This window comes from Chiroxiphia lanceolata, chromosome 13 (genome assembly GCF_009829145.1).
Source record: "Chiroxiphia lanceolata isolate bChiLan1 chromosome 13, bChiLan1.pri, whole genome shotgun sequence".
Classification (NCBI taxonomy): Eukaryota; Metazoa; Chordata; class Aves; order Passeriformes; family Pipridae; genus Chiroxiphia; species Chiroxiphia lanceolata.
Genome location: NC_045649.1, coordinates 2,586,690 through 2,613,940, shown reverse-complemented (window position 1 = coordinate 2,613,940; position 27,251 = coordinate 2,586,690). Strand labels below are relative to the sequence as shown.

The 27,251-nt window shown below is 51.1% G+C and overlaps 2 protein-coding genes across 12 annotated transcripts in view; one reads left to right on the top strand and one right to left on the bottom strand.

Moving 5' to 3' along the window:
• Positions 1 to 149: 149 nt before the first annotated feature.
• Positions 150 to 16,561, bottom strand: CX3CL1 (C-X3-C motif chemokine ligand 1). Of its 4 annotated transcripts, XM_032700842.1 has the most exons (5): positions 7,474 to 7,776; positions 4,746 to 4,866; positions 2,905 to 3,931; positions 2,138 to 2,203; positions 150 to 2,038 (listed from the first exon to the last, which is right to left on the bottom strand). In XM_032700842.1, exons 1-4 carry the CDS (start codon positions 7,538 to 7,540, stop codon positions 2,168 to 2,170), a joined length of 1,251 nt encoding a protein of 416 aa, XP_032556733.1. In that variant the 5' UTR covers positions 7,541 to 7,776; the 3' UTR covers positions 150 to 2,038; positions 2,138 to 2,167. The 4 variants fall into 4 exon arrangements, with proteins under 4 accessions (XP_032556733.1, XP_032556732.1, XP_032556731.1 ...); XM_032700841.1 differs by having other exon boundaries at positions 150 to 2,203; XM_032700840.1 differs by lacking the exon at positions 7,474 to 7,776 and adding an exon at positions 16,126 to 16,561 and having other exon boundaries at positions 150 to 3,931.
• Positions 16,562 to 17,844: 1,283 nt separating this feature from the next.
• The window catches only part of LOC116793165 (hydrocephalus-inducing protein homolog), a 30,872-nt gene continuing 21,465 nt past the window's right edge, over positions 17,845 to 27,251 (top strand). For all 8 annotated transcript variants that reach the window (XM_032700792.1, XM_032700790.1, XM_032700787.1 and 5 more), the window contains exons 1-12: positions 17,845 to 17,933; positions 19,008 to 19,133; positions 19,407 to 19,526; positions 20,052 to 20,186; positions 20,393 to 20,592; positions 20,858 to 20,982; positions 22,118 to 22,319; positions 23,040 to 23,223; positions 23,590 to 23,689; positions 24,447 to 24,565; positions 25,619 to 25,842; positions 26,707 to 26,774. In XM_032700792.1, the coding sequence (XP_032556683.1) occupies positions 17,856 to 17,933; positions 19,008 to 19,133; positions 19,407 to 19,526; positions 20,052 to 20,186; positions 20,393 to 20,592; positions 20,858 to 20,982; positions 22,118 to 22,319; positions 23,040 to 23,223; positions 23,590 to 23,689; positions 24,447 to 24,565; positions 25,619 to 25,842; positions 26,707 to 26,774 (1,681 nt within the window). In that variant the 5' untranslated portion in view covers positions 17,845 to 17,855. The remainder of the gene's footprint in view (positions 17,934 to 19,007; positions 19,134 to 19,406; positions 19,527 to 20,051; positions 20,187 to 20,392; positions 20,593 to 20,857; positions 20,983 to 22,117; positions 22,320 to 23,039; positions 23,224 to 23,589; positions 23,690 to 24,446; positions 24,566 to 25,618; positions 25,843 to 26,706; positions 26,775 to 27,251) is intronic.

Sequence of the window (27,251 nt, the reverse complement as noted above, 5' to 3'; positions counted from 1 at the left end):
AATAGCCTCATCGCAGCCAAATCACAGCTGGCTTTGCTGTCTCTTGGTGATGCTGGAATGCCCTCCAGAGTGCAGAATCACATGTGTTCATCTCTGCAGGGCCCAGGCTCAGTAATCTAGCCCGGGGCTCAATCCCTTGAGGATCAAAGTTCTTTAACATAAGGACTTTATTTACTTCTAAAAAAAAAAAGTACAGCTCATATATGTCATGCACACTTTCAATGCACAAACGAAACGGAGCTTGTAACAGTCACTGTGCTCTACAGCAAATGATATTTTAACCCCAGGAACTGGTGGCACCCACAGGCTCTGTCCCTCTGTGCCAGCATCCACCTTGTGCCCTCCCAGGCTGCCCATGGCACAGGGAGGAACAGTGGTGTCCCTCCTGCCCCGAGTTTTAACTGCCCCCTGTGAGTGGTGCCAGTGCCCTCCCAGCCCAGGAACAGGAGAGGGGAGCAGGGCAAGGGCAAGGACAGGCTGGAGGAGCAACTCCTCCTGAGGAGTTCCAGTGGGACTGTGGCAGCTGGAAGACGATGGGAGCCACCCATGGAGCTGAAACCAGTGTCCTTACAAATGGCACTGTGGGACTCCAGGTGATCTGACTGGTGCACATTCATCTCCCCAGCATCACTTCAAGCCAAGGACTTCACCTGTAGCCAGACAGGTGTCCACCACGTTTGCTGAAGGGCCTGGAGAGTGATCCAGCTCCCATGGACATGCACAAGCCATCTCAGACCAGCAAGAAAATAAACAAGGCACAGTGTTTTCCAGTGTTCCCAGAAAGGTCTCAGCTCCAAGCAGCGCAGACAGGGCATCACATACATTCAAAGGGCTACAAAACTTTACTACAAAAATAACATTTCTAGTGTTTTATATAAAAATAATGCCACATACAGTGCCTCACAAATCCCAACTGTGCACAAGTGGGGTGGATGGGGAGGTGGCACTGACAGCCTCTGATTCACCCTCCAGGAAAATCCTTGCCAGCCAGTGTTTCACAGCTGGGCTGCACAAGGAAGGGTTTCACCCCACATGCAATTAATCTAATCACATTCCACACTTGCAAAGCCCCAGATGAAGCCCTGGCTCCCCTCTCTCGAGTCAACAAAATGCAGAAAGAAGGGGTTGTATGATGGCAGAAAACAAACACAGTTGTTGTCTGTCCTCTCCACCTGCAGGGCTGAATGGGTGCTGTGAAGGGGTGATCTGATGGGTTTAACAGGCTGCCTTCCTCAGGCTCTGCCTCACAGCTGGCCACTCATTTTTGCTTTGATGATCTTGCTTATTATGTGCTTTTCCTTCCTTTTTTTCTACATGCACATTCATACTTTGGGATCTGATCCACTGAGGTTGGTTAGAGGAGGATCTGACCCTTGATATGCATCTCCTCACAAAGCATCGTATCGTGAAGACCTTTGCACGCTCCAGCAAAACTCACACTGGGGTCGAAGTCTAATAAGGGCTTTCAGGACCTGACCACAGATAAAACATAAAGCTTACATACAGCAGTGCCTGGAGGTGTAAAAATCAAAATCAGCTTGGGTTTAAAAAAAGCCTGTTACTGTTAGGATGCTTTCATAGCCTGGCGATCAACGCTATCAGTGATGGAAAAACTAAAATGCAGATGAAGTGTAGAACTATGAACAGCCATTTTGTTCTTGGTTTTTTCCTCCTTTTTTTGTTTGTTTGTTTGTTTGTTTGGTGCATCAGCAAATGTCCTTATTTCTAGAGAGAATATGGAAGCAGAAGGATGTTACATCTGCTGTGGTGGAGTAATTCCTACATGACTAAATCCAGAATTGTCTTTAGCTCCTCCAAGAGATTATTTCCTGGGTTTTTTGCTGGCAGAGAACAGCAAAAGTGTTCCAATATTCACAGGAATAGCAACATTATTGGATGACTTCTTGTTTTCTCCCATTTGCAAAGAATCATTTGCATTATCCTGCCCTGGTGTTGGATGCAGCTGGACACAGGGCACATCAGCTGGCAGAAGGGTTTCATTGCATTGATTTCCTAAGAAGCAGGTCTCAGACCACATCTGCAAGAAGAAACGCTGTTGAGAGGAAGGGCCTGATTTCAAGGGGGAGACAGATTGTGGGTTCCCAGCTACTGTGAACACGAAGTCTGTAGCACTGACCTTCAGTACCCTGATCAGACGCAGTCATGGTCACCTCTTTCTGAAAAGCTGGGCTATCCCTCGTGTCTGTAGCAAGGAGAAATAATTAGAGTACATTTGATCAGCCCAAGGAGAGCCAGCACCCAGCTTTGGCCTTGGTCTGACAGAGCAGAGACCTGAAGCACAAAGAAGCAGCAGAGAGTTTAAGTGCAAATTGTGTGGGTTTGGTGCTAAGATTGCTTGAGGTGGCTGAGCCCGAGTCCAACAGTGTGGGTGAGTGAGTGGCTTCTTGGCTTAGCCATGATGAATCATAGAAAAATTCCCAACAGCAACTTGGGAATCCACTTCTGCCCACCCCCTGGCAAAGAGCCACCAGCAGAGGAAGAACAGCCACAGCCATCGTGTGTAACAGTGTCAGAAGAAAAGAAGTGTCTCAATGGTTTCCAAAACACTGTCATGGGTCAATGATGAAACAGATGTATTGTTGGACATTCTGCTCTGCAAAAATACCGGTTTTCTCTGGTATTTTTATTCCCTGGCTTGCTTCCTACAGGTGGTCACCTGTTCAGCATAAACAGCTTTTCTGCAGCAACACACACATAGTTTAGGCCAAAAATGTCCATGCCACGAAGCACTCAGATTACTTCCATTGGATAGGCATTGTTCTGATGTCCTGCCCTCTGGTAGAGCAAGCCCTGCACCATTTCTCTCGATGATTCTTCTGGTCTCATTCCAAACTTCAGGTACAGCCACACAAGAGCAACACTGCAAATGGTCACCCCGCTTACCACAGAAACGGGGATGACAAAGTGTGTTTGAGACAAGAAGCTGGACAGAGGCTGATCATCTGGCCTGTCTGTGATTGTCTGCACCCTGGCTTGGCCTGAGAATGCCTGGCCAGCAAAAACTAATGTATCAGAAGGCTCTTGCTTTCCTACAGGTGATGAATAATCAAATGTTCTAGTACCAAACCCATCTGTAGAGGAACCAACAACCTCGTTGCTATGGACAGAAGCCCCTTTGTCTGTGGCAATGGTGGAGTTCAGAGTAGAAACTGAACTAGTGTCTGGTGGAATTGGTGTGTCTGGGGGTGCTGCAATGTCCACACTGTCCAGGGTGGAGGGGAGATCTGATCTAGAGCTGCTGGAAGCAGTGTCTGGTGCATTGGCCCTGGCACTTGTAGAGTCCAGAGATTCACTTGTAGAAAGCAGAGGTTTGTCTGATCCTTTAGTAGTTGCCATTGGGTCTGAATCTGAGTCAGGAGAAGTTGTGTCTTGAACATCAGCTGCAGCATTTGCAGTATGTCCTGCACATTCTTCTGCAGATCTCATGGTGTTGTAAAAGCCATGCACACGATCTGTGGGATGTGGGGTGGGCTGGCTGGAGTCCATGCCTGCTGTGAGAGCTGTTGAAGATGCAGGAGAATTTGAGGAGTCTCTGTTTGCTTCTGGAGCGACCTCAGGGCGCAGAGCATATTCCTGTGTCACGGAGGGTGACCCTGCAGGGAGCTGGGTGCTGTCCTGCCTGGCTGGGGGGGACTTGCTAGACACCTCTGTCCTCGCAGCAGGAGCATTTATTCTCTCCCAGACTGTTGTGCTGGTCCCTTGGAAGAAACCAGTTGGAGCAGTGGCTTGAGATGGAGCCCTTACTGGAAGACCAACCTGTTTCTGAATATCACCAGCCTCTTCTGGGGAGGTGGCATCACGCCCAAGTGGGGAGGCTGTGGCCTTTTTCTGGTCCAGTTTCTCTACAATCTTCTTCACCCACTCAGCCTCTGGATCTGCACAAAACTCCTTAGACTTCAGAGTAGTTAATCTGAAAAATAAAAAGGCATCACTTAGTGGATACAGAAGACACTGGTTTAGGTGACCAGCGCCATGGGGAAGGTGCAGACAGATGCAGACAGCAACACTGACCCTCCCAAGACCATAGCAAACACCACTGGTTGGCTGGATGATTTATTCCAGGAAGGGCAGGTGCCTCTGAAATCTGATTGAATGAAGAGCAGCTGAATGTGACTCATGAGTGAAGGGTTTTCCCCTAGGAAGCTTTTTCTCTTTCAAAAGCATTGTCCTGATGTTGGACATGGTGTTTTCCTCCTGCCCTCAGGACAAGAAGCTCTGCAGGCACCAGTTGCTCAGGGGCAAGCAAGCATGAAGGCAAACCCTCTGAGTTTTGGCTGACTGGGTGATGTGAGACTTTCCAAGGTCAGCCCAGCAGGTTCACTTTGGAGCCACCCCCTGGGCTGCAAGAAAGTGGTGTCAATGGTGCCTCAACTTCAGGGTAAGATGAAAACAACAATTTATCCCAGGGAAAAAAATTGAACTTTTCTCAATTCCAGACAAGTCTGAATCTGTCTCCAGAGAAAATATCTGCTTTCACAAAAACACGTGGGCTCTCTCCCTGTGTGCTTCCTCCACCCTGTTCTGCCAAGTACCTCCCTCAGTCCCTTTCCCCATCCGTCCAGCCCAACTTGGAAGCTGTCGGTCTTTAAACAGGGGGAAAAATAAAACACCACCCTTCAAATAAACACACCAGTGTTTGCTCTGTGTTCCAGGCTGTTCCTTGCTCCAAACCCAGGGCCCTTGCTGACAGAGTGACTCGTGGCCAGTGGTGGGGCAGCACTTACATGATGGCTTGTTTTGCGCATCCGGGCTCGGTCCGGCGGTAGCTCCTTATCCTCTTCTCTGCTATCGCGGATGTAAAACCATAGCACTCGTTTGAACACTTCAGAGGCGCTTTGGGTTGCCCTGAAATAAAATTTTCAACTTGTTAAACATTGGCTTTTTGTTAGGGAACTATAAAAACTGGCACCGTTTCTTTTCTCTCGGGCGAAGGAGCCCAAAGCTTGGCGCGGAAGTTTCCAACCCCTGCTAAACTGAGATGAAGGCAAATCCCAATGAAGACAAATCCAAGATGGTTTGTAACACCCATACATGTGATGAGACACCCAGAAAACTGAGGGGGGGAAAAAAGTGCTGTGAAAATTGTGGGGCTTTTTTGTCTTGTAGGATGTGCAAGCACTGGCTGCAGGTCCTTTGTGCAAGCCCCTGGACCTGCAGGGCCTCTCCCTTTTGGGTCACAGGAGGACCCAGCACAGTGCCACATTTTGTCAGCCCCAAAAGACCTGCTGCAACCTTCACCAGAGAGCTCTTGGTGTAGGACAGGCAGACTAGAGAGCAGGATGATTGTCCTCTCCCTATCTGGGTAAGTCTTATCTCTTCCTCCTGCAGGAGTTCCCCTCCAGGTGATCATCCTACCCTGCCTCTGTTTGCTGGCACATGGTCTCTGAACGCCACCTGGGCTCAGAGAAAGGGAGCAGAGAAAGAACCTTTTGGTGGATGATAAATCACTCCCATAGGTACCTCAGCAGCCCAGCTTCCCAAACACGACTTTTCAATCCCGCTGGAAAGTACGGTTTTCCTTTTGCAAAATGTAAAACTCCACTTCAGGGGGCAGAGCCAGTCACACCACGGGGGACCCTTCATGCCTGTATCTACCTCCAGCCTCCACAACAGGCACTTGCCAAGTGAAGGAAGGTTGCACAGTGGATCCTGCCTACTTGTTCCTGAGAGCCCAGGGGGCAGGATTTAGAAAAACAAGCCCTGACTTATCTGAGGCCCCTGTGAAGAAAGGAGCTGGCGTCTGGTTTCAATGAGGCTGTCTCTCCAAAACATTGCCTCAGATTTCCAAAAGAGTTTGGTGAATTTTATGCAGTTCAGTTGGGAATGATCCAGACACTGGGTGCAAGAATGAGCAACACTATGGGAGCACCCTCAGCTCTTTTGATCCATTTACTGGGGAATGCCATGGTTGCAAAGAAATCCCAAGCAAACACTCCAGTGGCTCCTGTACAAAAGCCTGGTTTGGTTTCTAGGTGTCTGTAAAGTTAAAGCAAAACTCTTTGTTCACACACTAAATGTTTTCTGTGGCACTTTGGGGTCAAGAATTCCCTGCTCATGGCAACCAACTTCCCAATTAACTCTCATTAGCCAGAGGACATTCTGCTGGTGTCCTCCACTTTCAGGAACACAGTTCCACAAAACAAGCCCAGTGACAAAAGGACCAGACCATCCCTGTGGGCCACTGGGGATGTGCATGGTGGGGAGCAGTCCCTGACCCCAAACTGATTTTCCAGTTATTGGCACCAATGCAAATGGTCTGCAATTAGCTGAACTCCTGGTAGGTTTTTCCCAGAGTGGAGGACCTTGGAAAGCACCTTCCAAGGGCAGAGGGGTGCCACAGGTAGCATTGGTGGTACCCCTCCTTCTGGGGCACACAACCCCATGTCTCTGAGCTGCCAAAGGGATCTGAGAGTTTACCCACCCAGGACCATGACTCTTGGAAGCCATTGCTACCTGCTTTTCAGCACAGTTCCTGAAAAGACCCCAGCCAGGGAGCACCAGCAGCCCTTCTGCAGAGCCAGCCTGATTTCCTCACTGCAGGGAAGATGGATACTTGCCCTCAGGTGAGCAGAGACAGGCTGTGCCAAAGCAGGTTCCCAGGGCAGGGTCATCCGCCCGGTGTCCCTGGTGCCCCCTTTTCTCCAGCCAGCCCTGGAGAACCTGCCCAGAGGTGTGAGGAGAGGGAGAAGCTCCATCCTCAGCCGCCCGTGCTGTCCTCGCTCCTCCCGTCTGATGGCAGCAGGGCACGGATCTTAAGGGCTCTTTGCCCGTCTCCCTTTCCACGGTGGGAATAGGTCACACCTTGGTCCTGGGCAAAGTCCAGCCTCGCCTGCAGTGCTGAGAGCCCGGCACCCACCCTGCTGACCTGTGCCATGGGTGACTGACACCGAGCCCAGCCCCGGCAGAGGGGAGCCCACCACCTCCCGGTCCTCTGACCCCGGAGCACGCAAAGGTCTTTATCCAGGGAACAGGATAGCGTTTCCCACCTGCACACACACACACACTGCACACCCACCGCAGGTGACAGCCCCCCCTGCCTCGCAGGGATGGGAGCACCTGCACCCTCAGGACCGGGAGCCTGTGTGGACAGACACCCATCCTTGCCCAGGCTGTAGTCTCCCTGCCACGTCCTTAGGAGACACGAGGAAAAAGGGAAAAGAAGTGCATCATTGTTTTTTTCTGATACGGATTATCGGAAGTCTCTCTGACACTCTCCCCACCTGCCCCCCGGAGTGGCCAAAGCCATCACGGATGTCCCCGCTGCCAGGATTGCTGCCATACTCCTTACCCCTTCCCAAACCCAGCCTGATCCTGCTGGGAGATCTCCTGCAGCCCATAATGGTCCCCAGGTGCCCATACCCTGATCCATCACCATTCCCGGCTCCATTACCATTCCCCCCCACCCCGTGAACCTGGCTGTTCCCTGGGGGGGCAAGCGGAGCTGTGGCTCACCTCCAGCCAGGGCGATCAGGCACAAGGCCCTCAGCACAAGCAGGATCTGGACAGAAACAGCCTTCATGTTCCCGTGGTCGGCAGGAGGAAGGGCACGCAGAGAAGGATTACTGGCAGTATTCCCCGCTCCCGACTGCTTATTGCATCCTCCGGAGCAACACAGCTGCTGCCGCTCATTCCGGGATTATAAAGCCCTGAGATTGGGGTTTCAGATGGTATTCAGCTCCCTCACACGTGGCTCAGGATGACGACAGGAGGCGGAGGGAAGAGAGGGACAGGGGAGGGAATACCGACTGCTCCGGAGCTGGATGGCCGCTGGAATTCCCCAGATGCAGAGAAGCTCCAGCCTACTTGGCAAATTATTCATGCAGGGGCTTTCACGGGTCGGCTGCTTCATCCTCCTCTCCCACCAATGTGAGTCTTGGCCAGACAGTCTGTGCCACGGCACCGCTGTCCTGAGGCTTTGTAGAGCTCTCCCCACCTCCAAGTACAGCTCCCCACTGCTCAGTAAGCTCATTCTTTACTCCAAATGCAAAAACAGTTATTACCTTTCTTTTTAGCAGCCATCTTATAACAGCAGTGTTGGTCGTTAGGCCAAAAGGGGTGGAATTTGCTAATCAGGATTACGAGTTCATCAGCTACACTGGTGAGCTCAGGCCAGGCTGGCTCTAGGGAGCATCACCAAACAGAGGGGTGAGCAGGGACCCAGTGACCACCCCAAGCAGCAACTCATGCCCTGGCTGTACTGTCTGCAGTGTGTGCTTGCTGTGACAGCCCTGGCTTTTGATATACACAGGGTCTCAGCCGTGGGGGCTTGCTGATGCAGAAAGCAGGAGACCCCCAGTTTTGCAAGAGCCGGCTGTCTGGGGGCTTTCCGGCCCCAGCACCAAGCCAGGTCTGAGGCGGACATACCAACAGTGCAGTCACATCCTGCACCTTTACTTTCTCTTTCAACTCAGGTCCCAGCAGAATACGTAACTGTTTTCCTCTGCCAACTCCCTCAATTGAATGAAGATAAGATTAAGACTGAGGCTGTGACTGCCCTGTTTATCTCTTTGCCCTAAGTTTTCTTAGGGGTGGTGGAAAATTGGCATCTCCATGCTGTTGGAAATGCCAATAGCTCCACTTGGGATTTTATTTTTAGAAAGGGAAAAAACCCAGATTTCCATACAATGCATTTGGTGAAAATCCCAGGCTGTGACTTCAGCCTTTGCTTATATTGTATTATAAGAAAGACCCCATTTCAAGGAAATAAAATAAAAACTAGAAGTTGAAAAAGTCTGTCTGATCCAGCCAGAACAGAGTATGCTGCTGGGATGTTTTCAGACCCCCTCCCCAAACGGGTGTTTTCTCTGGCTCTGCAGAGATTTACGGGAAACTTTTATTCCAGGAACTGGCATTGCCTGAAGCCATGGGGCACCTTGGCTGCTGGAAGTGATGTCACAGCCCACACATGTTCACATCTCCCCCTGGAGAAACAGGTTCTGCTTCTTCTGCAAAGGGTTTGCTGCCAGCGATGGATAAAACTGAGGAAGGGCTCTGGCATGCAGGTAAGAGGGAGGACTCCTTTGTTTGCCAAAGGCATGACTTCCCACAGGCATTGTTGTTTTAAGGCACAAACCACTCTCTAGCAGTTAACACAGCTGCTTTACCAGCACAGACAGGGCTGGAGGGACCAAGCAGCTCTAATGAGTACTGACAGACCTGGGCTGCAGCTGGCAGAAAACTGGCACCATCACTCCCAACCCACTTCCTACACCACCCTCCCATCCCATTGCACAGCTGCTCCTCCAGCACACCAGTGCCAGCCTCTTACTGCACTTCTTTGAGGTCTTGCAGCATTGAAGAACCTAAAGTCAGAGAACCTGTACCTAGTGATAACCACAGGCATTGTGTCGATCTGTCAGTGAAGGATCTCAGGACTTCTCTGAGCTCATCTTACCTTCAGCTGATTTTAGCTTCTTTAGTTGCAGCAGAAATTATCTGAGCACTTGATTTGGTTTTGCTTTAGCTTTTAGGAATGGCAGGTAGTTGTTCAGTATTGTGGGTCTGGGTCTGTAGATTAAATTGTGATGTGGATGAGGGAAGGCAGGTGTCCTCCTACATCAGCAATCCCAGCCCATAAAGATGAAACACAGCATCCAAGTGATGGAGTGTGCAACCCTGCAGCTCAGGGACAACCAGCTTTTAGAGAAACAAAGAGCAGAAAACCGAGTAACTAGGAACCAGAGAGTGCGGACTGTGCTAAAATAGTGAATTAAAAAGTTGACCAAGGCTGAAGAGGAACAGAGCCCACCATGAATGTCATATCCTTCCAGTGGAAGCAGTGGCTGGAGCAGCCCAGCACATCCCATTCTTTCTTAGGAGGCTTCTTGAAGTGACCCTTCCCACCCAAAGGCTCTCTGGAGGGGTGTCATGGCACCAAAGAAAAGCAGTGTATAGCAGGAAGATGTTTGGTTTCCCCCCCCCCCCCAGATAATAACCATAGTATGACTGAGGAAGGACTTTGGCCTTATTGCTCCAATCCACGGATACAAGTCAAAGGTCTAGATCCCATCTTACCCAGGAAAACCACGGAAGCAGCTCCAGCATTTCCCACCCACCACGGGGCTGTTCACAGAGTCAAGGTCCTCCCAGGTGGAGGGAACACATGACTGGTGCTGGGGCAGTTGCTCTTGAAGACAAAAAGCACCTTGACCCTGCAAAGCTTTATGTGCAAGATGATACATAAAAAGAACATGGGCTGTGTCCTAAACAAACAGGAAACAGCCCCAGAACATGTCCCGTCTCTTTCAGGGAGTTTCCATTCTGGAAATTTGTGCTCCTTGGCTGTTTTGGTTTCTTGTGCAAGAAGGGCTGTTTGTTACAGTAGGTTTGCATTCCTTGAAATCAGATGATTACAGGGGGAAAAGTAAAAGTCAGAGCTAGGAGCCTGTATCTGACCCAGAAAAAGATGCCAGAGAGGATCAGATGAGAATGCTGATGATTTCCACTTCATGGAAAGTCTCTTCAGGAGCTCTCAAGACCTCAGGAGTTGGTGACACTGGAGCAGGGTCTGGTAACAGGTGTTGACAGAATCCTTTACTGTCCACAATATTGTCCATGATCTCCATCCCAGAGGCTTGCAGGAATACTTAGCTTTTGGGAAGAGCCAGCTAGTCTTGATGCTGCAAGGGAGATAGGCTGACACACGACTGGAGAGAGACACATACCATGAGATTCTCTTTCCCCTGATAAGGCTCCCATCTGCCTCGTGGCAGCTCATCCCTGCACCAGCCCACCTCTCCTCGGTGGGGTTGGCAGCTCAGCCACTGCTCTGACACAATCCCCCTGTACCTGAGCCCAGGAGCACGAGACTGAAGGGACCTAAACACCACCCCAGTGGCAGAGCTCCCACACTCACCAGAGCTGGGCTTCCCTCTCCAGGAGCACAGAGGCAGCAAGACTTGGGAGCCAGGGCTGGTGGGGCACCTACTGCAGATGAGGCCCGTGTGTGCAGCTGGTTCCTGGATGTGAGACCAGATTCCCAGAGTTCAACATGGAGAAACACCAACGGCTTTTCCAGTGACACAGCAATGGGTTCTGTGGCCCAGAGCAGTCCAGAACCGACCCACCAACCTCCTCTCTCCTGGCCAAGGACACCAGTGCCAGACTCAGGAGAAAGTTCCTTGGAGCCAAAGGTGGCCTCTCACTTTGGAGAAGCCTCTGTGCTCCACAGGGAGCTCTTGAGCCGTTACTGTAATAAGGGAGAAAATTAAAAGACAGAGGACCAAGCAAATCTGTTTGGCAGCTCAAGACTTTGTATTTTCTCACATTAACGAAAAAAGCAGGAAATGAGGAGCAGCTGTCTGGGACTGTCTGCAGCCAGGGTCTCTACAGGAGCAACTCCTACTTTGGAACTCTACGGGAACAACTCCTACTTTGGAACTATTGACAAGTCTGGGACTTGCATTTTACGAAAACTGCTTTACGTAGAAAATGTTTTCAAAAATAGCAGCTAACATGACACTGGCTTTCACTTTGAACATAATGTCTTCCTCCTTCACTATGAATAAGAGCAAATTTGGGCTCCAGCAGGCAAAGCAGAACACTGGTATTCTGTATTTTCCATAGTGAAGTAGCCCACAGCTATATCAGTCAGCATTCCCAGGGCAGCCAGGCTGTGGGACACAGCTCTTCCCCTGGCAGCATCACACCTGAGCTGCAAACTGTTGGCGGATCCCAGCAGGACATTGTAGGGAAAGGTGCAGGGACTCAGCCAGGGCTGAGGACAACTCCTTCTGGTCCTGCCCCATGGAGGCTGCCAAGGGCTTCACTGGCCGCTGCAATAAACAAGTTTGAAGTTGTTTGAAAATACTGTGTGCAAAGAAACAAACATTGAGCTGTTCAGTCTGCAACATCGTCAAGTTCTTTCTAAACAGAGAAGAGCTGCTTGACCCTGCAGAGCGACACAGCTGCTGGGAGCAACCTCTTCCCTAGGGAAGGGGCTGGGAAAGGCTCTTGTGGGGAGGTGTGTCTGGATGGCACAGGTGGAACCTTGGCAGGTGTTCAGCTGAGGGGAAGGAATGTGCTGGGACTCTGCCAGAGTGGACTTCACTGAACACACGGAGCCCTTGGCTCCTTATGTTGCAATGGGAAGACATCCTGGTGTTGCAATCCTTGTGCAGGCCCCAAGGACACAGTTCCATGAGTTCCATGGAGTCTCCACAGAGCATCCAGCTCTGGGGGCCCCAAGCATAAGAGGGGACATGATGCTGCTGGAGAGAGTCCGGATACCACAAAGATGCTCTGAGGGCTGGAGCAGCTCTGCTGTGGAGACAGGCTGGGAGAGCTGGGATTGTTCAGCCTGGAAGAGAAGAGTCAGGGAGACCTTAGAGCCCCTTGCAGCCCAATGGACTACAAGAGAGCTGGAGAGGGACTTTTGACAAGGGCATGGAGTGACAGGACAAAGGGGAATGGCTTCAAACTGACAGAGGGCAGGTTAGATTAGATATTCAGAAGAAATTCTTCCTTGTGAGGGTGGTGAGACCCTGGCACAGGTTACCCAGAGAAGCTGTGGATGCCCCATCCCTGTGGCCCCATCCCACGGCGTGCATGGGCCTGCACCATCACCACCTCTCCAGTGTCCCCTTCCCACTCCTCCATCCTATGGATGTGTCTGCACACGCTTGCTGACAGTTCCTAAGAAAGGTGCTTACCAGAAGCTCTGTTCATTGCCTGTTCTCAGGGAGCCTCACCTCTTCCCATCTCCCCCAGGCAGGAGAAGGCTGTGCACCTTTGACATGAGCTTGTCATTAAGGTGGGTGAAGGAGAGATGCAGAAAATCTCTGTGACTGTGCTGGGGCCATTGGGGCCAAGGTCTGAGCTGAGCCCTTCCATCACAGCAAGTTTCCGTTAGAGGGGGACATCAGAGCCTCCAGGGCTTTCAACACCCAAGGAGCAGCACAATAAACACACAAGGGCTGGGCAGGAAAACAAAGCCAGGCATACACTTCCCTGCTCAGGCACTTAACTCTTTTAAAGCCTTGCTGGCTCAGCTGAGAGACCAGGGAATCGCTGGACCCCTTCCCTCCCAACCCCAGCTTCTCTGCACCCTTGTAAGAACAAGAGCCTCCAGACTCCTGCGGGTTTCAGCTATAACCCCACTAGAACCTGCTCCTACAGCTGTGTATTTAGATGACCAGAGTCAGCCTGGCCCCAGGGGAGCACACTTTTGTCTTACCCCAGCTTTCCTTCTGGGACCGTGGCAGCATCACACCTGCCCCACCATTTGGTGCAAGAGCTTCTTAGGCTCCTGACCTGCTGTTGCTGTGGTGTGTGTTTTTAGGGTCAATGCAGCTGTCTTGTCTCCTAAAAGAACAACAGGCTACAGATGCCAGTCCTTAGCAGTTTTGTGTTGGCTGGGAATAATTAGAAAAGAAGGTGCTGGGGATAAGAGTAAGAGAGATTCCTACCCTGGGCTATGGTTCCTCATATCAACCTGAGGAGGTAGCACAGGAGAACTGAAGAAAGCAGAGATGAGGCATGTCTTGGATTTCAAATGTTGTTTGGGGAACAACCTCCCCCTAGGACAGAGCTGATCTCAAACCAGGGCTGTGAGTGAAGGCAGTCCTGTTCACACCTGTGTGCCAAAACAAAACAGTCTGTACCAAGAGCTGATGTGCCCAAGACCCTTCTCACTGACCTGGACCACAGCCCAGAGTCCTCCCCAGGGCCATCCTCCCCGTCCAACCCCAGCCCACAGATCCAGAGAGCTGCAGGTTCACCTGCTCCAGGCCACTGGGATGAAATTTAGGGACCAACCCGACTGCAGGCAGCAGGACCCCTCGAGGACCCCCCGAGCTGTGACAGAAGGGAGGGGGTGGAGCAAAGGCTGCCTCTGGGAGAGGTGCAAGGCAGTGGTGCAGCTGACCCTGTGAGCCCCCGGCCACCTCCGACAGGCATCCGCTGAGAGGAAAGACCCCCATCAGCAGAGGATGTGACGCTTCCCCCGGGCACCCACCGGATGGCTGATAAGGAAAAAACCCACCCATGCCTGGCCTGCAGGAATGACCCTTCACTGCCCTGCCAGCCCTAAGGTGACAGGGGCCATGCGGAAGGGACACGTGTCCTTTCCTACCCTATGAAAGGGTCCTACTCTCCCCAGGGAGCTCACACCACCCTCTGCCCCCAGGGAAGGCTCCTGCGGAGTTTCCTGAGCTGGAAGGGCCTCTGCCTCTTGCTGCAGCAGAGGATGCCATCGTGTGGCAGTTATTGCTTCCTCGGCTAAAAATTGCTGCTTCCATCCTGGAGTTAATGAGCAAACTCCTCTGTCCTGTTTAAGTGTTCCCGTAGGACCTTAGCAGGGTGCTGGTAACTAGGAGCTGGTGTGGGTGAACCAGGGCTCCCAAACACTGACCCCCCTCTGCATCCTGGACACCTCCAGGGGCTGGGATTCTCCCGCAGCACAGGAGAGGGACCACCGGACAAGCCCAGCCCGTGGAGCAACCAGGCTCCTGCAGATCCCAAGCAGGAGCTGCACCCACACCTGGAGAGGCCACGAGGAGATGAGTTCAGCACTGCTGTATCATTTCCTGCCCGCTGAGATGCAGGACACAGATAAACATCCCTGCTCCGAGTGCGCCGGGACTTTCACCGCAGGACAATGGGCTGACCGAAAAGTTAAAAAAGAACTTTCTCTGCCGGTTGTTTGTGTCGCTCTGGATGTTACTTATTTTCCTTTTCCACCATCCTCCCCCCCCATTCACTTCACCCTCATCTGGCTGCTCTCCCACCTTGGTTTGCAGCAACAGTTCTTCCAAGAACAGCTCTTCCAAGCTGTATCCCAGGGCCGGCAGGCAGGAAGCTGCAGGCCGGCTTCTCCAAGTTGTCAGCTAAAGTATTTCAAGGGAAAGCCATTTCTGGGAAAGGGTTAAGCCAAGCCCCTGGAAGCTCATAACCAGCAGCCTCGGGCACCCCTCCGGGGCTCAGCAGGGGCTGAGGGGGTTCCAGTGGCAAGCAGCTTGAGGTGGGATGTGTGACCAAGACCACGTGGCCACCATCCCACGTGGTGGATGTCCTGGCCCCTCCTCATCACCTAGCGGTCCTCACTTCTTCCAGAGTATTTATTACAACATTTCATATAAAACCAATATTAAATACAGTGCAGAGAAGCAGCAGGAGCTGCCAAGAGGCACTGAGAGGATTTGCCTTTTTCTGTAGAGAAACCCAAGCGCTGACTTCTCTGCAACTGGCCCATGCAGCGAAGGCTCGTCCTCCCTCATCCCCTCAGAGGGACACCACTGGCTATTCTTTTTATCACATACATGAGCAGGTGCACACTGTGAAGGTCGGGGTGTTCCAGCACTGACACTGACTCACACTTCCTGTAGCAGAACAGGAGCTCAGGAGCAGAGACACGTGTGGGCTTTGGCCAGTGGCAAGCTCTGAGCTCTCTCCTGCCTCAAGGTCCAGGGTCAAATCCTCAAGCTCTGCCTGGATGGTCTGTAACACCTGAGGAGAGGAAGGGCTGGGCTCTGCCCACTCACTGCCCAGGCTCCATCCACGCACAGATCCGGTTCCAACCCCGTTCCATGTTCCCTCCATTGTCTCCTGGTTCCACTGATTTCTGTGAAACCACCAACATGGAGACAATGATTGATCATTGCCTTGATGTGAGCACAGTCACACCAGCAGGTCCTCGACTGGCTTATGATTTTCCAGGTTATCCACAGCCTCCAGTAGCCTATGGTGGTTCAGGCAGGACTGGATGCTACAGCAAGTGAATCCTCAGGGAGAAGTGGGAACTACTGTCCTCAGGTAAAGGAAATTACCTGTCCTTGTCCTCCTCACAAGTCCTTATGAGGAGTGGCTGAGGGAGCTGGGGTTGTTTAGCCAGGCACAAAGTCACATCAGGTCAGCTTCTCTTGCAAAATGAGGCAGCCAAGTGACATTTGCTGTTACCACCAAAAAACTTGTAAAGGTATAAAGGACAGTTTGGATATTAATAGAGTTTTGGTTAGTAATTCCTATTGCATAGTAAAATAGAATAGAAAATAACAAAACAGATACAATAATCATAGGCACATATATTGTACTTTTAGAAGTTCAGGTTGATCTTACAACAGTTCTTATTGTGTCAGAACCTTTTATGTTAGTCTTTTGTTTACTCACTCTTGACCCATTTCAGGGATTTTATTGCAGTCCAAAACTCTGTCTTGGTGTATTTCATTTGCAGTTGTTAAGACATTTGTTCACTTCTGCACAAAAGCTGTTTCCATCGATATCACTTTGAGTTCTGTGGCACAGTTTCCAAGTCTGTCTGCTGAAACGGACTTTCTGCAAACAGTCATCTTCTGACACACTGTTAGTTCACATTGAAAGCAAAACAGTGGCCCCCTTTTGATTTTGCCACAGCCCCCCCCGAGCTCAATCAGGGCACAGAAGGCAGGAATATTCACAGGCTGTGAGCCGAAACAGGCCTAGAGCACACAGGGGCCAATGTAGGTGGCTCTTCTTCCCCCCCCCTTTTCGTGTCAGCCAGTTTAACAGCTAACACAGTTTAACGGCCACAGCGGTGACCGGCCAGTCCATAGCACAGTGCTGGTCGCTCAGCCTTCAGAGCCTGGGCCAGAGCATGTTTTAGGCAAGCTTCCCTTTTGAATTTCCCTTCTCACTGCGGCAAAAAGTATCTTCCTCCCAGTTTTTTGACCTTCTGGGCTCTTCTTCGGCTGAGAAACGAAGCTGCTCTGTCCAGAATTTAGTCAGTCCAACTGCCTCCAAACTTCCGGGAAACACAAAAACTTTCGCAGCTGCTAACAAAAAGATACCTCTGTCCCTTATCTCCATTTTCTCTTACCTCACCTCCTTGCGCTCCTCGTGGTGTTCTGTGGAGCTGGGCTTCCCGAGATCACTGTGGGAATTCTCCAAAATTGCTGGCTGATGAAGAATTCCCGCAGGATGAAAGTTTCCCATCTGGAGCAGCCTCATGTCTCTGCTTTCTCCGTACAGGCCACCAGCTGTTGCCTAAAGAAAATGCAGGGAGAAAAAAACTCTGAGGCAAATTAGTTTTGGAGGTGAGATAAGGAAAGGGTTTTAATTTTTTAATTAAATTTAATTTTTTAAATTTGTGCCTCTGTGCCTGAGATGTTACAATTTATAATACTGCCCAACCAAACCAAGTTTTGTCCATCCCGTACCTTTTGCTCTGGTCCACCCCCTGGCCCACCCCCTGGGAATTGGGGCTAGGGGCTTTTCTTCATCATCTTCATCTTCTTCAGAGCACAAAGGATACATGGTCACCTAGTTTCTGACCATGTCTGTGGTTCAGGCCAAGATATGAGCATTCTCTAAACAGCATAGGCCTTGCCTTGACAAAAGACTAAACATTTTCTACTGGAATTGAGGGGTAGAATTGATATGGGGAACATAGAATGGGGTAAGAGGGTTGAGGAATGTGTAAACTTCTGTGCTAAAGGGTAAAGGAATAAGGGCTGCTGCTTCTAAAATCTACTGTCTACTTATATGACTACTTATAAAATTAGAAAAACAAAAGCTAGAAGAATCTTAAGGCATCAGGGGGCAAGGTAAGAAATGCCATCAGGTGTGTTTGTGGCTCATTTGCACCCACAGCAAAAGGCTGTTTTGGCTCAGGGACTGTTTATCCTGGGGATTTACATCTGTGAATCTTAACTCAGTCACTTAAATACAGTTTAATGATGAATCAGGGTGGGAAGGCCTTGTGATCTCTAGTTCTGAGGGATGCCACAGCCTGGAGACACCGGTGTGTCCTTTGGGTCTACCATGAACGGGATTCTGGATTTCCAGAGTTCCACTGTTGCTCCTTCCAGGTGAGCTGAGACGTGGCCACTGGCACAACTTGTCCACCCACGGCATCCTCCAGGATGGCTTCTGGATTCCAGGGCACAGAGGTGAAATCTCATATTCCAAAGCTGGCCAGAGAGGCAGAGAAGCCTGTAATGGTAAGTACCCACTGTGGCTGGGTGGCAGCTGTGTTAAGGCTGGAAACTCTCTGTGTCCCTCCTCTCCCTGCCCCTCCCACTGTCCATCAGCACTGTGGAGCTACAGACCCCTCCCCACCTCTTTGTGCTGTGCCCCTGTTGGCAGGGGCTGTCATGGTGCAACGGGGGATGGACTGTGTGTTCTTTCAGGGACAGTCCAGATCTTGCCTGGCTGTGCCACTGGAGCCAAGTTAAACAAATGCAAAGCTGAAGCATGAGTGTGTGCTTCTTTCCATCCCCTTTGTGTGGGCAGGAATTCCTTCTGGCAGGTCAGCACACTCACCTGTGCTGCTCAAACTCTGCCTGAAGAGACGTGGCTGGTCCCAGCTAGAACAGGTTCCAGACCAATTGTTCTGTCTCATCTCCTGTGTGGAGCACAGATCCAGCCCTGCAGGCAGCAGTGGAGTCAGGGCAATTCCTCCTTCCCATCTGCAAATGTCCCCTGTGCTGACTGGAGCTCACTTGACTGGAGATGACCCAGTGCTGAGGCTCTGCCAAGGAGACCTCTCTGTGTTCGTCTGTGGAGGGGCCTGTAAGGCCAGACAGAGAGAAAACAAGTGCTAATTAATGAGAGAACTAAAACTTGGACCCATTCCTCTGCACCTCAGCCTTGGCACAACGCTGCTTTCCTGCTTTCCTCAGACTCACCCAGCAGTGACATCTCCACACGCTGTGGGTCGTGAGCGTTGTGCAAGGATGGGGTTGGGGGAGTTCTGATAACCCCTCCCCACTCTCTGCAAAGGTCACTGGCTCAATCCACTGCAACTAAAGAGGAAACAAATGCCTGAAGAGCAGAAATCCCCGAATATGTCACATCAAATCACGGAGCAGCTAATGGGACAGAGCCACGTGGTTAGAGCATGTGCATTCTGCTCTATATCATTAATTTACTGATGTTAAATATTTCAGGAAGTAACTTCCAGAACTGTCCTAGTGGCTGTGATCACAAATTATTCATCAGTGGCACTTGAACAAGAAAAACCTTTCTGAACAAGGGCATTTCTGAGGCTCCTGTTGGTTTTTCTTGCCTTTCAGCTGACTCCCTCTGCCTTCCAGAAGCAGATGTCTCTCACCACCAAGCAGAGGCTGGCCAGCATTCCGCAGATTAATCTGCCCCAGATTGTCCAGCATCGAGATATGAGTGAGACCTCCAATCACAAGGTAGACTTTTCCTGCCCTTTTCCTTGCTCTTTGATGTGGTATTTGAAAAGAGTGAAAGAGTGTCAAAAGAGCTGCTCAGCTTGAGCCTGCTCATTGTGGTGCAGCAGCTTCTGATCAGCTCAGAGCAGAGGTGGGTGAGCTGCTGTTTCCCCAGTGGGAGCTGGGCAGTACTCACTGACAGGCTGTATTTCACTGGGGGTCAGTGCAGGATCCTCATTCGTGAACCTTCCTCCCAGCAGCTGAACCTCTCCCTGCTCTCTCTTGCCTCTCCAGGTCTCAGCAGTTGACCCAGACCAGACCTTGTTTCATGTTTTCCCATCAGAGGTGGTATTTCAGAACTACATCCCACACAAGGTCTGTGAAATGCCACTGGTTCTGAGGAATAGGGACATGGTGAGTGCTGGGATGTGGAGGTTTAACAGTGTGCTGGAAGAGGAGAGATTTGCAATTCTTGGGATGTAAGCAGAGCAAGTTATCTGCTGCAGCACATCCAGAATAAAATGTCTCAGCACCTCTGTTTGGCAACATGATGGACATCTTCCCATGCTGGGGATCCTCTCTTGATTTTGGCTGTGTGTTGGTGGTATCTATCCCAAAGGAGCTTTTATTTGTCTTTGCCAAGTACCAGCCAACAGACAAACAGTGAATTTCTCATGCTTCCTCCAATGTAAAAGGACATTTATATTAACATTTCTACCAGTCTTAGTAAAAAATAATTGTCCTACTCTCTCTGGCTGAGCTGCTTTTGCCCAGGCAGATGGGATTCAAGTCCACTCTTGTTTATTACGCGCATGCACCTCCGGGGCTAAAAGTGCTTTGGAAAGGTGTTTAAGGAAGGATGTTATCAGGGCATGGCCAGGTCTCTTCTCTCCCTGTTTCCACAAGTGGCAAAATCATCATTCCATGTCTTTCCTGCAGGTTCCTCGGCTGGTGAAGGTCACGATGGAGAGTTCACCTTATTTCCAGCTGGTTGGCCCCAGCGGTGCGTACCGTAAGGTGCCACCGGGCATGTGTTCTACTTTACGCATCATCTTCACCCCTTGGGAGAACAAGGTGAGTCTGGAGGCCCCGAGAGATCAGCGCCTTCAGTGGAAAGTGAACCTGCAGGGCTGGATTCAGGACAGGGCACCTGGCCTGGGTGTTGAGGAGCTCAGCTGGTTTCAGTGGAGTTGCACTGGATCTGGAATTATGGGGTACTCTTTGCCCGTGGTGAAGATGTGGATGAATGCTCTGTGCTGAGACTGTTTCTTTCTGTGCAGGATTATTTCCACCGTCTCATCTGCACCACTGAAAGAGAAGAGTTCATTGTGCCACTTCGGGCCATTGGTGCCCGAGCTGTCCTGGACTTCCCTGACCAGCTGGACTTCTCGGTCTGTCCGGTCAAGTACAGCACCGAGAAGACTCTGATGGTTCGCAACCTTGGTAACAGGGAAGCCTGTTACCAAATCAGCACCCAGAGGTAAAGCAGCTCGTCTTTCTTTGTGCAAAACACCTGTGGGTGATAACAGAATTGTAATAGACTAACCAAAGGAACCAGAGCAGGCTCTCCTGAGGGCTGAATCTCCTCAGAAGTGAGCCAGTAGCAGTTTCTCATCCTGTGTGCTCTGCTCTCTGCTGACTGTGGTTGGTTTGCTTCTTCCTTGCACAAGTGAGCTGGAGTGACTGCAAAAGGAATGTCATCCCCAAATCTCCCTCAAGAGTCCTGATATCTCTCTGTGTTGCAGCCCCTTCTCTGTCACTCCGACCATGGGAACTCTTGGCATTGGTGACATCCTGCAAGTGACAGTGGTATTTCACCCTCTGCAGACTGGGGATCATTCTGGATCCCTGGTAGTGCACTATGACACAGGTGAGTGCTGGGCACTGCTGTACCCTGGGCAGTGAGGAGAAGGCTCTGCCTTTGCAGAGAGATGCCCTCCAGGATAAGGCTGGGTTGCTGCACTTGGCATTTGGGGCTGGCACTGAGGCATTAAGAACCACCCCATAGAAATGCCATTTCTAGAGAGCATGTCTAATGTTTGCTGTTTGCATCTTGCCTGGGAAACAATCACCTGCAACAGGAAGGGTGGGATAGGTACTGAAGTTTGTGCCCAGGAGGTATTTGGTTGGGAATAATGAAGGTTTGAGAGCTCTGGAAATGAGGGAGCCTTTGGTCCATTCTAGAGGATGAAATGCCAGCAGGTTCTCCGGCAAATTTCCAATCCTCCGTCAGTTGATGTGCACAGCCAGGGGCTCTCTCCTCTTCAGCTCTGTCTGGGGTGGAAAGCAAAGATGTCCTTGCTCTGGCTGTTGAATAGTTTGGGAATCCTCAGTGTGGACTGGCAGGCTCGGGGGCAAGCAGAAGGATCCAGGCTGAAGACGTGGGCTTGCAGGACTTGTAATGGGCAGGTTGGTGTGGGCTGTGCCCCACCAGTCTTGTTTTGACACCTCATCACAAGCCCACAGCAAGTGAGGGCACTGCTGCCACAACACAACAAAGTCCTCACCTGTGTCCCCTCCTGCCATGGGCCATCACTTCACTTGTTCTTCTGAGTCTCTCTTTTCTGCCCACATGCCCCCAGGCATTGTTGCTTGTCAGTAACAAGGGATCAGGAGAGACAGGAGCTCCTGGAATGCCTGGAGGAGACGCTGGGCAAGCCATGACTGAATGGGGCTCCTCAGAGTCACCTGAATGACTCTGATGCAGAATTCCCTGTGACCTGAGTGGGTCACCCCACCAGATCTGACTAATCTCACTCTAAATACTGTCACCTTGGGGACAGATCTCCACAAACACACCAGAAATAAGGTGCTTGAGGTGGTGTCCAGGACATCCCCACGCTGTACACACACAGCAGCTGGGATGTGATAAATGTTCTGATCCCTGGAACTGCTCATACAGCCAAAAGCTGTGACCTTTTCTTCTGTCACCTGTGCTTTGCTCTGTTCCTTGCGCTTCCAACAGCAAGTGAGATGGGCAAAGATTCCCCTTTGCTTTGTTCCAGGTGAAGATACCCACACAAGCCTTCATGGATCAGCTGTGAATGTCCACATCAGACTGGACAGGAATGCTGTGACAGTTGAGAAGACTTACATCACACTGTCAAACCACAGCACCGTGACGATCCTCAACCACAGTCATGTCACAGCCCGCTTCCAGTGGAAGGCTTTTGCTACTCAGGAAGAGGAGGATCAGCTGAAGCAGAGGTGGGTTTGAGAGATGCATTTCAGGGAGATACACTGCCTAAGGATATAACTAACATATGCTGGTCCTGACTTCTTTATTGGGTGATGCAAAACAAAGTCTCTTCCCCTCTCAGGGCCTCTGGTTTTATGCATGCAAAACCTTTAATGTCACTGAAGGGATGTGATGTGAATTAATTTATTTGTTTTGAAAGTCCTCTGGGATGCTCTGGTGGAAGGCATTGTAGGGAACAGGGCAGCTGGAGTTTGCTTACCCCTGCAGGTCCAAAAAGGAAGAAGCAAAGAGTGATGCTGGTAACCTGCAGATGAAACACAGATTTTTCCTCCCTTCCCAGGGAAGCCCCTTAAGATCAAGGTGTTCCTTGATCTTGATCTTTATCTACTTCCCCTGAGCAGCTCTGTGGTAGGAAAAGCCAGTTGAGGTGGCTGGTGGATTCTCCCTCAGTTGTGGCAGTGGCTTTGAGCCAGGAGGCTCTCTTAAGGGTTTTGCTGGCTTTCAAAACCTCTCCTGAGCTTGTAAGTGTGGAGTAAAACCACCTGCTGTGCCAACAAACAACAAGGGATCCTCTGATCCATCTGGAACTCAGTGGCTCGGGGTCAGCCCCTGGCTGAGGAGCTGCTGCTGCTCCTCCCCAAGTGCTTTGCTGCTGCACTTACACTTATCCCTGCAAATATGTGGCCTGTTAAACGATCTGCTGGGTTTGTCTCTCCCCGTGGCTGCAGGTTCTGCCACAGGCTGTGGCAGGAGGAAAATGCCCAGGCAGATAATTTTCTGGAGTGGAGCAGAGCGGACACCACTCGTGGAGAACGCCTTTCCCTGCTCTCCCACATCTACCAGAACGAGAGGGCAAAGGTGCAAGGAGATCCCATGCTGTTCTTTGATGACATTTTCACTATTAAACCGGTGGTAAGTGATGTCTGAGGTAGCTGATAGCTGAGAACCTCCCTTCCTCTTCCTTCTCCTCCTCCTCCCTTACATGAGGTCACTTGGCAGATTCCCACCTCAGCTTGCTTGATGTGCTGAGGGGGAAGACATTGGCTTTCTTGTGAGGCTGGAGAGCTTGTTGCAAAAAGCATTTCTGCCCTGCAGGCTCCTGGCAGGCTGCAGGGACCTGCCTAAATCTTCCAATCTCTCTTATCAATGTTATTGATAAGTGTTGCTCGCTCCTTGCTCATCACTGATGCTCTCTAGATAAAGGCTTACAGGGCTGCGACTGAAAACAAGAAACATGATGTTTGAAGATGAAAGTTTTGTTGTCTCCTTCTGCTTTAGGAGGGAGAGATCTGGCCAAATTTTTCAGCTGAAATCAGCGTGACCTTTAGACCCCGAGAAGCCCGAGTCTACAAACACGCCGTGTACTGCGACATCTCGGGTACGGCTCCCCCCTCCTGCCCCTCTCACCCACACTGAGGGAGAGGTGCAAATGCTCCTCCACCCCACTGGGCTCCTGTGTCATTGCTGGGAAGGCTCTGTGGTCAGCAGGGCAGTGCTGGCACGTGCCCGCTGTCCCTGCGGCTTCTGGGGGGCCTCCTGTGCAAGGCCAGGGATGCCTGGCTCTGGATCACTGATTCCAGAACAATCCAAGCAGTGCAGGGACTAGTGAAATGCAAGCCTTGAGCTGGTCTGGGAGTTGGAGGAACAAAATGATGTGTGTTGAGAAACAAAGGCCTGCTCCTGAACGACCCGATGGACCCAATGGAAGCTTAACTCTTCCGCTGGCCCCTTGGAAGAGGATCTCAGAGAGGTCATTTAAGTGATGCAGACACATCCACACACACATCCATCCCTTTGAGACTGGAGCTGATCCCTTGGATTGTCAGGGTAGGAATCGGCCCAGAGTTAAGGTCCCTTGGGGGCAAATAAAATTGAAATAAGGAAACAAACCTGGAAGGGGAAAGAACAAAATTTCTGGCATTTCCTGAAGCTCCAGTATCAACAGAGGGGTAGAAGAGAGAATGGTTTCCATGGACATATCATATCTCCTGAGGGAAGAGAAGGGGCCGTGTCTTTTCTGGGAGAATCAAGACCTGGTTCTATCCAGCTCAGAGTCAGGGAATAGCATTGAGGCAGCCTGGAAAATGCAGGAAAATATAGGGAATTATTGTTCTGAAAGGGAAATCTCTCCCCAGGCCATGAGACCAGGCTGCCCCTGCGCCTCATAGGGGAAGGCCTTGGGCCCCGGCTCCGCTTCCTGTTTGAGGAACTGGACATTGGGAAGGTTTCTGTCATATCACTCCACAGATACAAGGTGAGCAGCAGGGGTTGGGGTGGATCCTGATGGCTCCTGGGGTAGAAGTGAGCCTGGTGGACCTGCAGAATTTCTGGCAGCTCAGGCAGTTGTGATACCAGTCAAATTTGGGGCGTTTCACAGAATCTGGATCCTTTTGATGGGTTCTGAGGGGTGTATCTGTTGTTCCTGAAACCCTCATCCCTGCTTTTTGCAACCTCCCTTGGAGAGCAGCTGGGAGGCTTCCTGCAAAACAACCCCTTGGCATATGAAGCAACACTGGGTCAAAAAGCTGAGTGTTCAGAGGCTTTTGTTCCAGCCCCAGACTCGAGGCACCTTTGTGCTCAGGCTGTTCAAAAGCAGCTGGAACAAACTGGCTGCGTTTGAGCTCGAGTCCATTGCAAACAGTTTTCAGTCAGGTGCCTCCGCCTGTTCCTGGGAGTCAGGGAAAGCTGTCCAGCCTCCTGGCTCAGCACTGGCCCTCACAAAGGGCTTGGGAGTGCTTCCCCTTGCTGACCAGTCCCTCACCACCCTTCAGCCTTGGCGCATCTCCAGCTCTAGAAAGGGCAAAGCATTTCTGGGAAGGAAGCAAAGGCAAAGGAACTTGCTACATCTTTTTTCCTGGTGTCTTCTACGTGCAATAAACTGGCTGGCTGCAATGGAACCAGAATGTGTCCTGCCCTTAGGGGGGTTGGGCACATCTGGAGCAGCAGCAGCTCAGTGGTGATTAACTTCTCACACTGTAATGCCCCGTGTTGCTCTCAGGGCCAGGGTGAATGAACCTGTTGATGCTGAGCAGCTCCTTTGTGCATGTGGAAGTGGGTTGCTCTGTGTCAGTGGGATAACCCAGAGCGACTCTGATTGTGTGAAGCTATTGTTGCCTTGCATGAAAATCCCAAAGGCACACAAAGGTGTCTTTCAAAGTTGTAATTTTTTTTTTTTCTCCTGCCATGCAGCAGCACAGAGCATCTTCTGCCTTTTACAGGTGTTAATTGTTTAATTTAGAAACAACTCAGCCTTCTGTAAGAAAGGAGATTGCTCATGTATTTCCACCTTGCTTTCTTGCTACTGCAGGCAGTCCTGGTTAACAAAGGGCCCATTGAGGGTCTCTTCAGCCTCCTCCCTCCAACTACAGCCGTGGGCTCCTGCTTCACCTTTCTGCCCCAGCAGGGCATCATTCCACCAGATGGGCTCCAGGCCATCAGCATCTCCTTCCGAACCACCATCCCGGGGGAGTTCAAGGAAGAATTCCAGTTCAGTGTCCCTCAAGCCCCCAAGCCTTTGACCTTCACTATCAGGTGAGGAGGGCTCTGGGAACTTGGTGGGCACATCTGTAGCTGTCTCTGGGTGATCATCTCCCACCTGCCTCATCTGGTGGTGGAGCAGAGAACAAAGGTGTTGCCTGAGGTCTTAATCTTGGCTCTGATGCTGGCAGCCCCTTGGTGTGGGGATGCCTTCTGCCCAGTGCAGGTACCAGGAGCTAGGGTGACTCCTTCCTGCAGGGATGTCTCTCCCCCTTAGGCTGTGGCAGGCAATGGATGGCATTAGCTTTGGGCAGTAGCTGGTCTGGGATGTCCCACCTGAACACCCAGCAAGGCCCCCAGGGCTTTGGAGATGGGCCAGCCCAGGTTATCCTGCACCAGAAGCTGTGCTTTTAAAATCCTGTTAATAATCCCTCCCAAATGGGCAGCAGCAGCCTCACATCTCTCGTGCCCATGTGTGGGGACAGGCTGTGCTCCCAGCTCTTGTGCAGGGAGTGCTCTGGTGCCTCCTTTCCACAACCAGGAAAGGGCTGATGCAGGAGATGGGGAGCTGTGCAGCAGGGACTGTCACAAGGACTTGGGCATCATCCTATGGGCTGGTGCCACTGCAAAAGATAATCCTCATCAAGCAGACGGCAGAGGTGGGGAAAGAAGAAAAAAAATTATGATGGGAAAAGCAAAGCTCACTTCTCAGAACCACAGCAGCTTGAGGGCTTGTCCCAGATAGCCTGTTGGCTGCTGCCCACTTTGCTTTGGCTGCCTCCTGTCCACACAGATGCTGTGGGCTGATTTGAAACCCATGGTGGCTGTGACAGCAGCTTTTATCCATTCACGGGGTCACGAAAGCTGAACACTTTGCAATTCCTTTTAACCCAGCTGTTGCCTCCTCTGTCCTCACAGGGGCTATGTCATCGGACCAACTTTCCATTTCAATGTACGCGCCCTCCACTTTGGTGATGTCCCCTTTGGTGAGTGTGCCCGGGGTTTGGACCACAGTGTGAGAGGTCTGTGTGTTGCTGAAATGGAGCACTTGAGCCTCAGAGCATCTGTCACTTGTGTTCCTCCACAGCAGCCTTAAGGGTGCTGACTCCAGGGCTGCTGGTGGCTCAGGCAGCATTTTCCCATCATGAGGTCGAGTAGGACCAAAGGAATAGAAATCAGGATCCCTGCTCGGCCACTTCTCAATTTCCTTTTGAATGAATAATCCAACAAGAAAGGCACCAGACAGGAATATTGTTACATAATAGGAGATTCATCCTGCTTAATCTGATTTCGTTCCCAAGGCCTCTTCAGCTGAAGACAGCTGTTGTATCTTTGCTTCTTTTAACTGTGCTGCTGACTGTTCTCTGCATCTGGTGACCTCGGTCTCATTTGGGATTGTGACATCTGTGTTGGTCCTTTTTGTGCCCCTCCTGCCTCCCTGCTGGAGTCACTGCTGGAGCTGG

Excerpts from the sequence above, each read along its gene's own strand:
- CX3CL1 (XM_032700839.1), bottom strand. The coding sequence starts at position 7,540 with ATGAAGGCTGTTTCTGTCCAGATCCTGCTTGTGCTGAGGGCCTTGTGC. Across the intron at positions 4,867-7,473 it reads CCTGATCGCCCTGGCTGGAG|GGCAACCCAAAGCGCCTCTG; the intron begins GTGAGCCACAGC and ends ATTTTATTTCAG. Across the intron at positions 3,932-4,745 it reads TGCGCAAAACAAGCCATCAT|ATTAACTACTCTGAAGTCTA; the intron begins GTAAGTGCTGCC and ends TTTATTTTTCAG.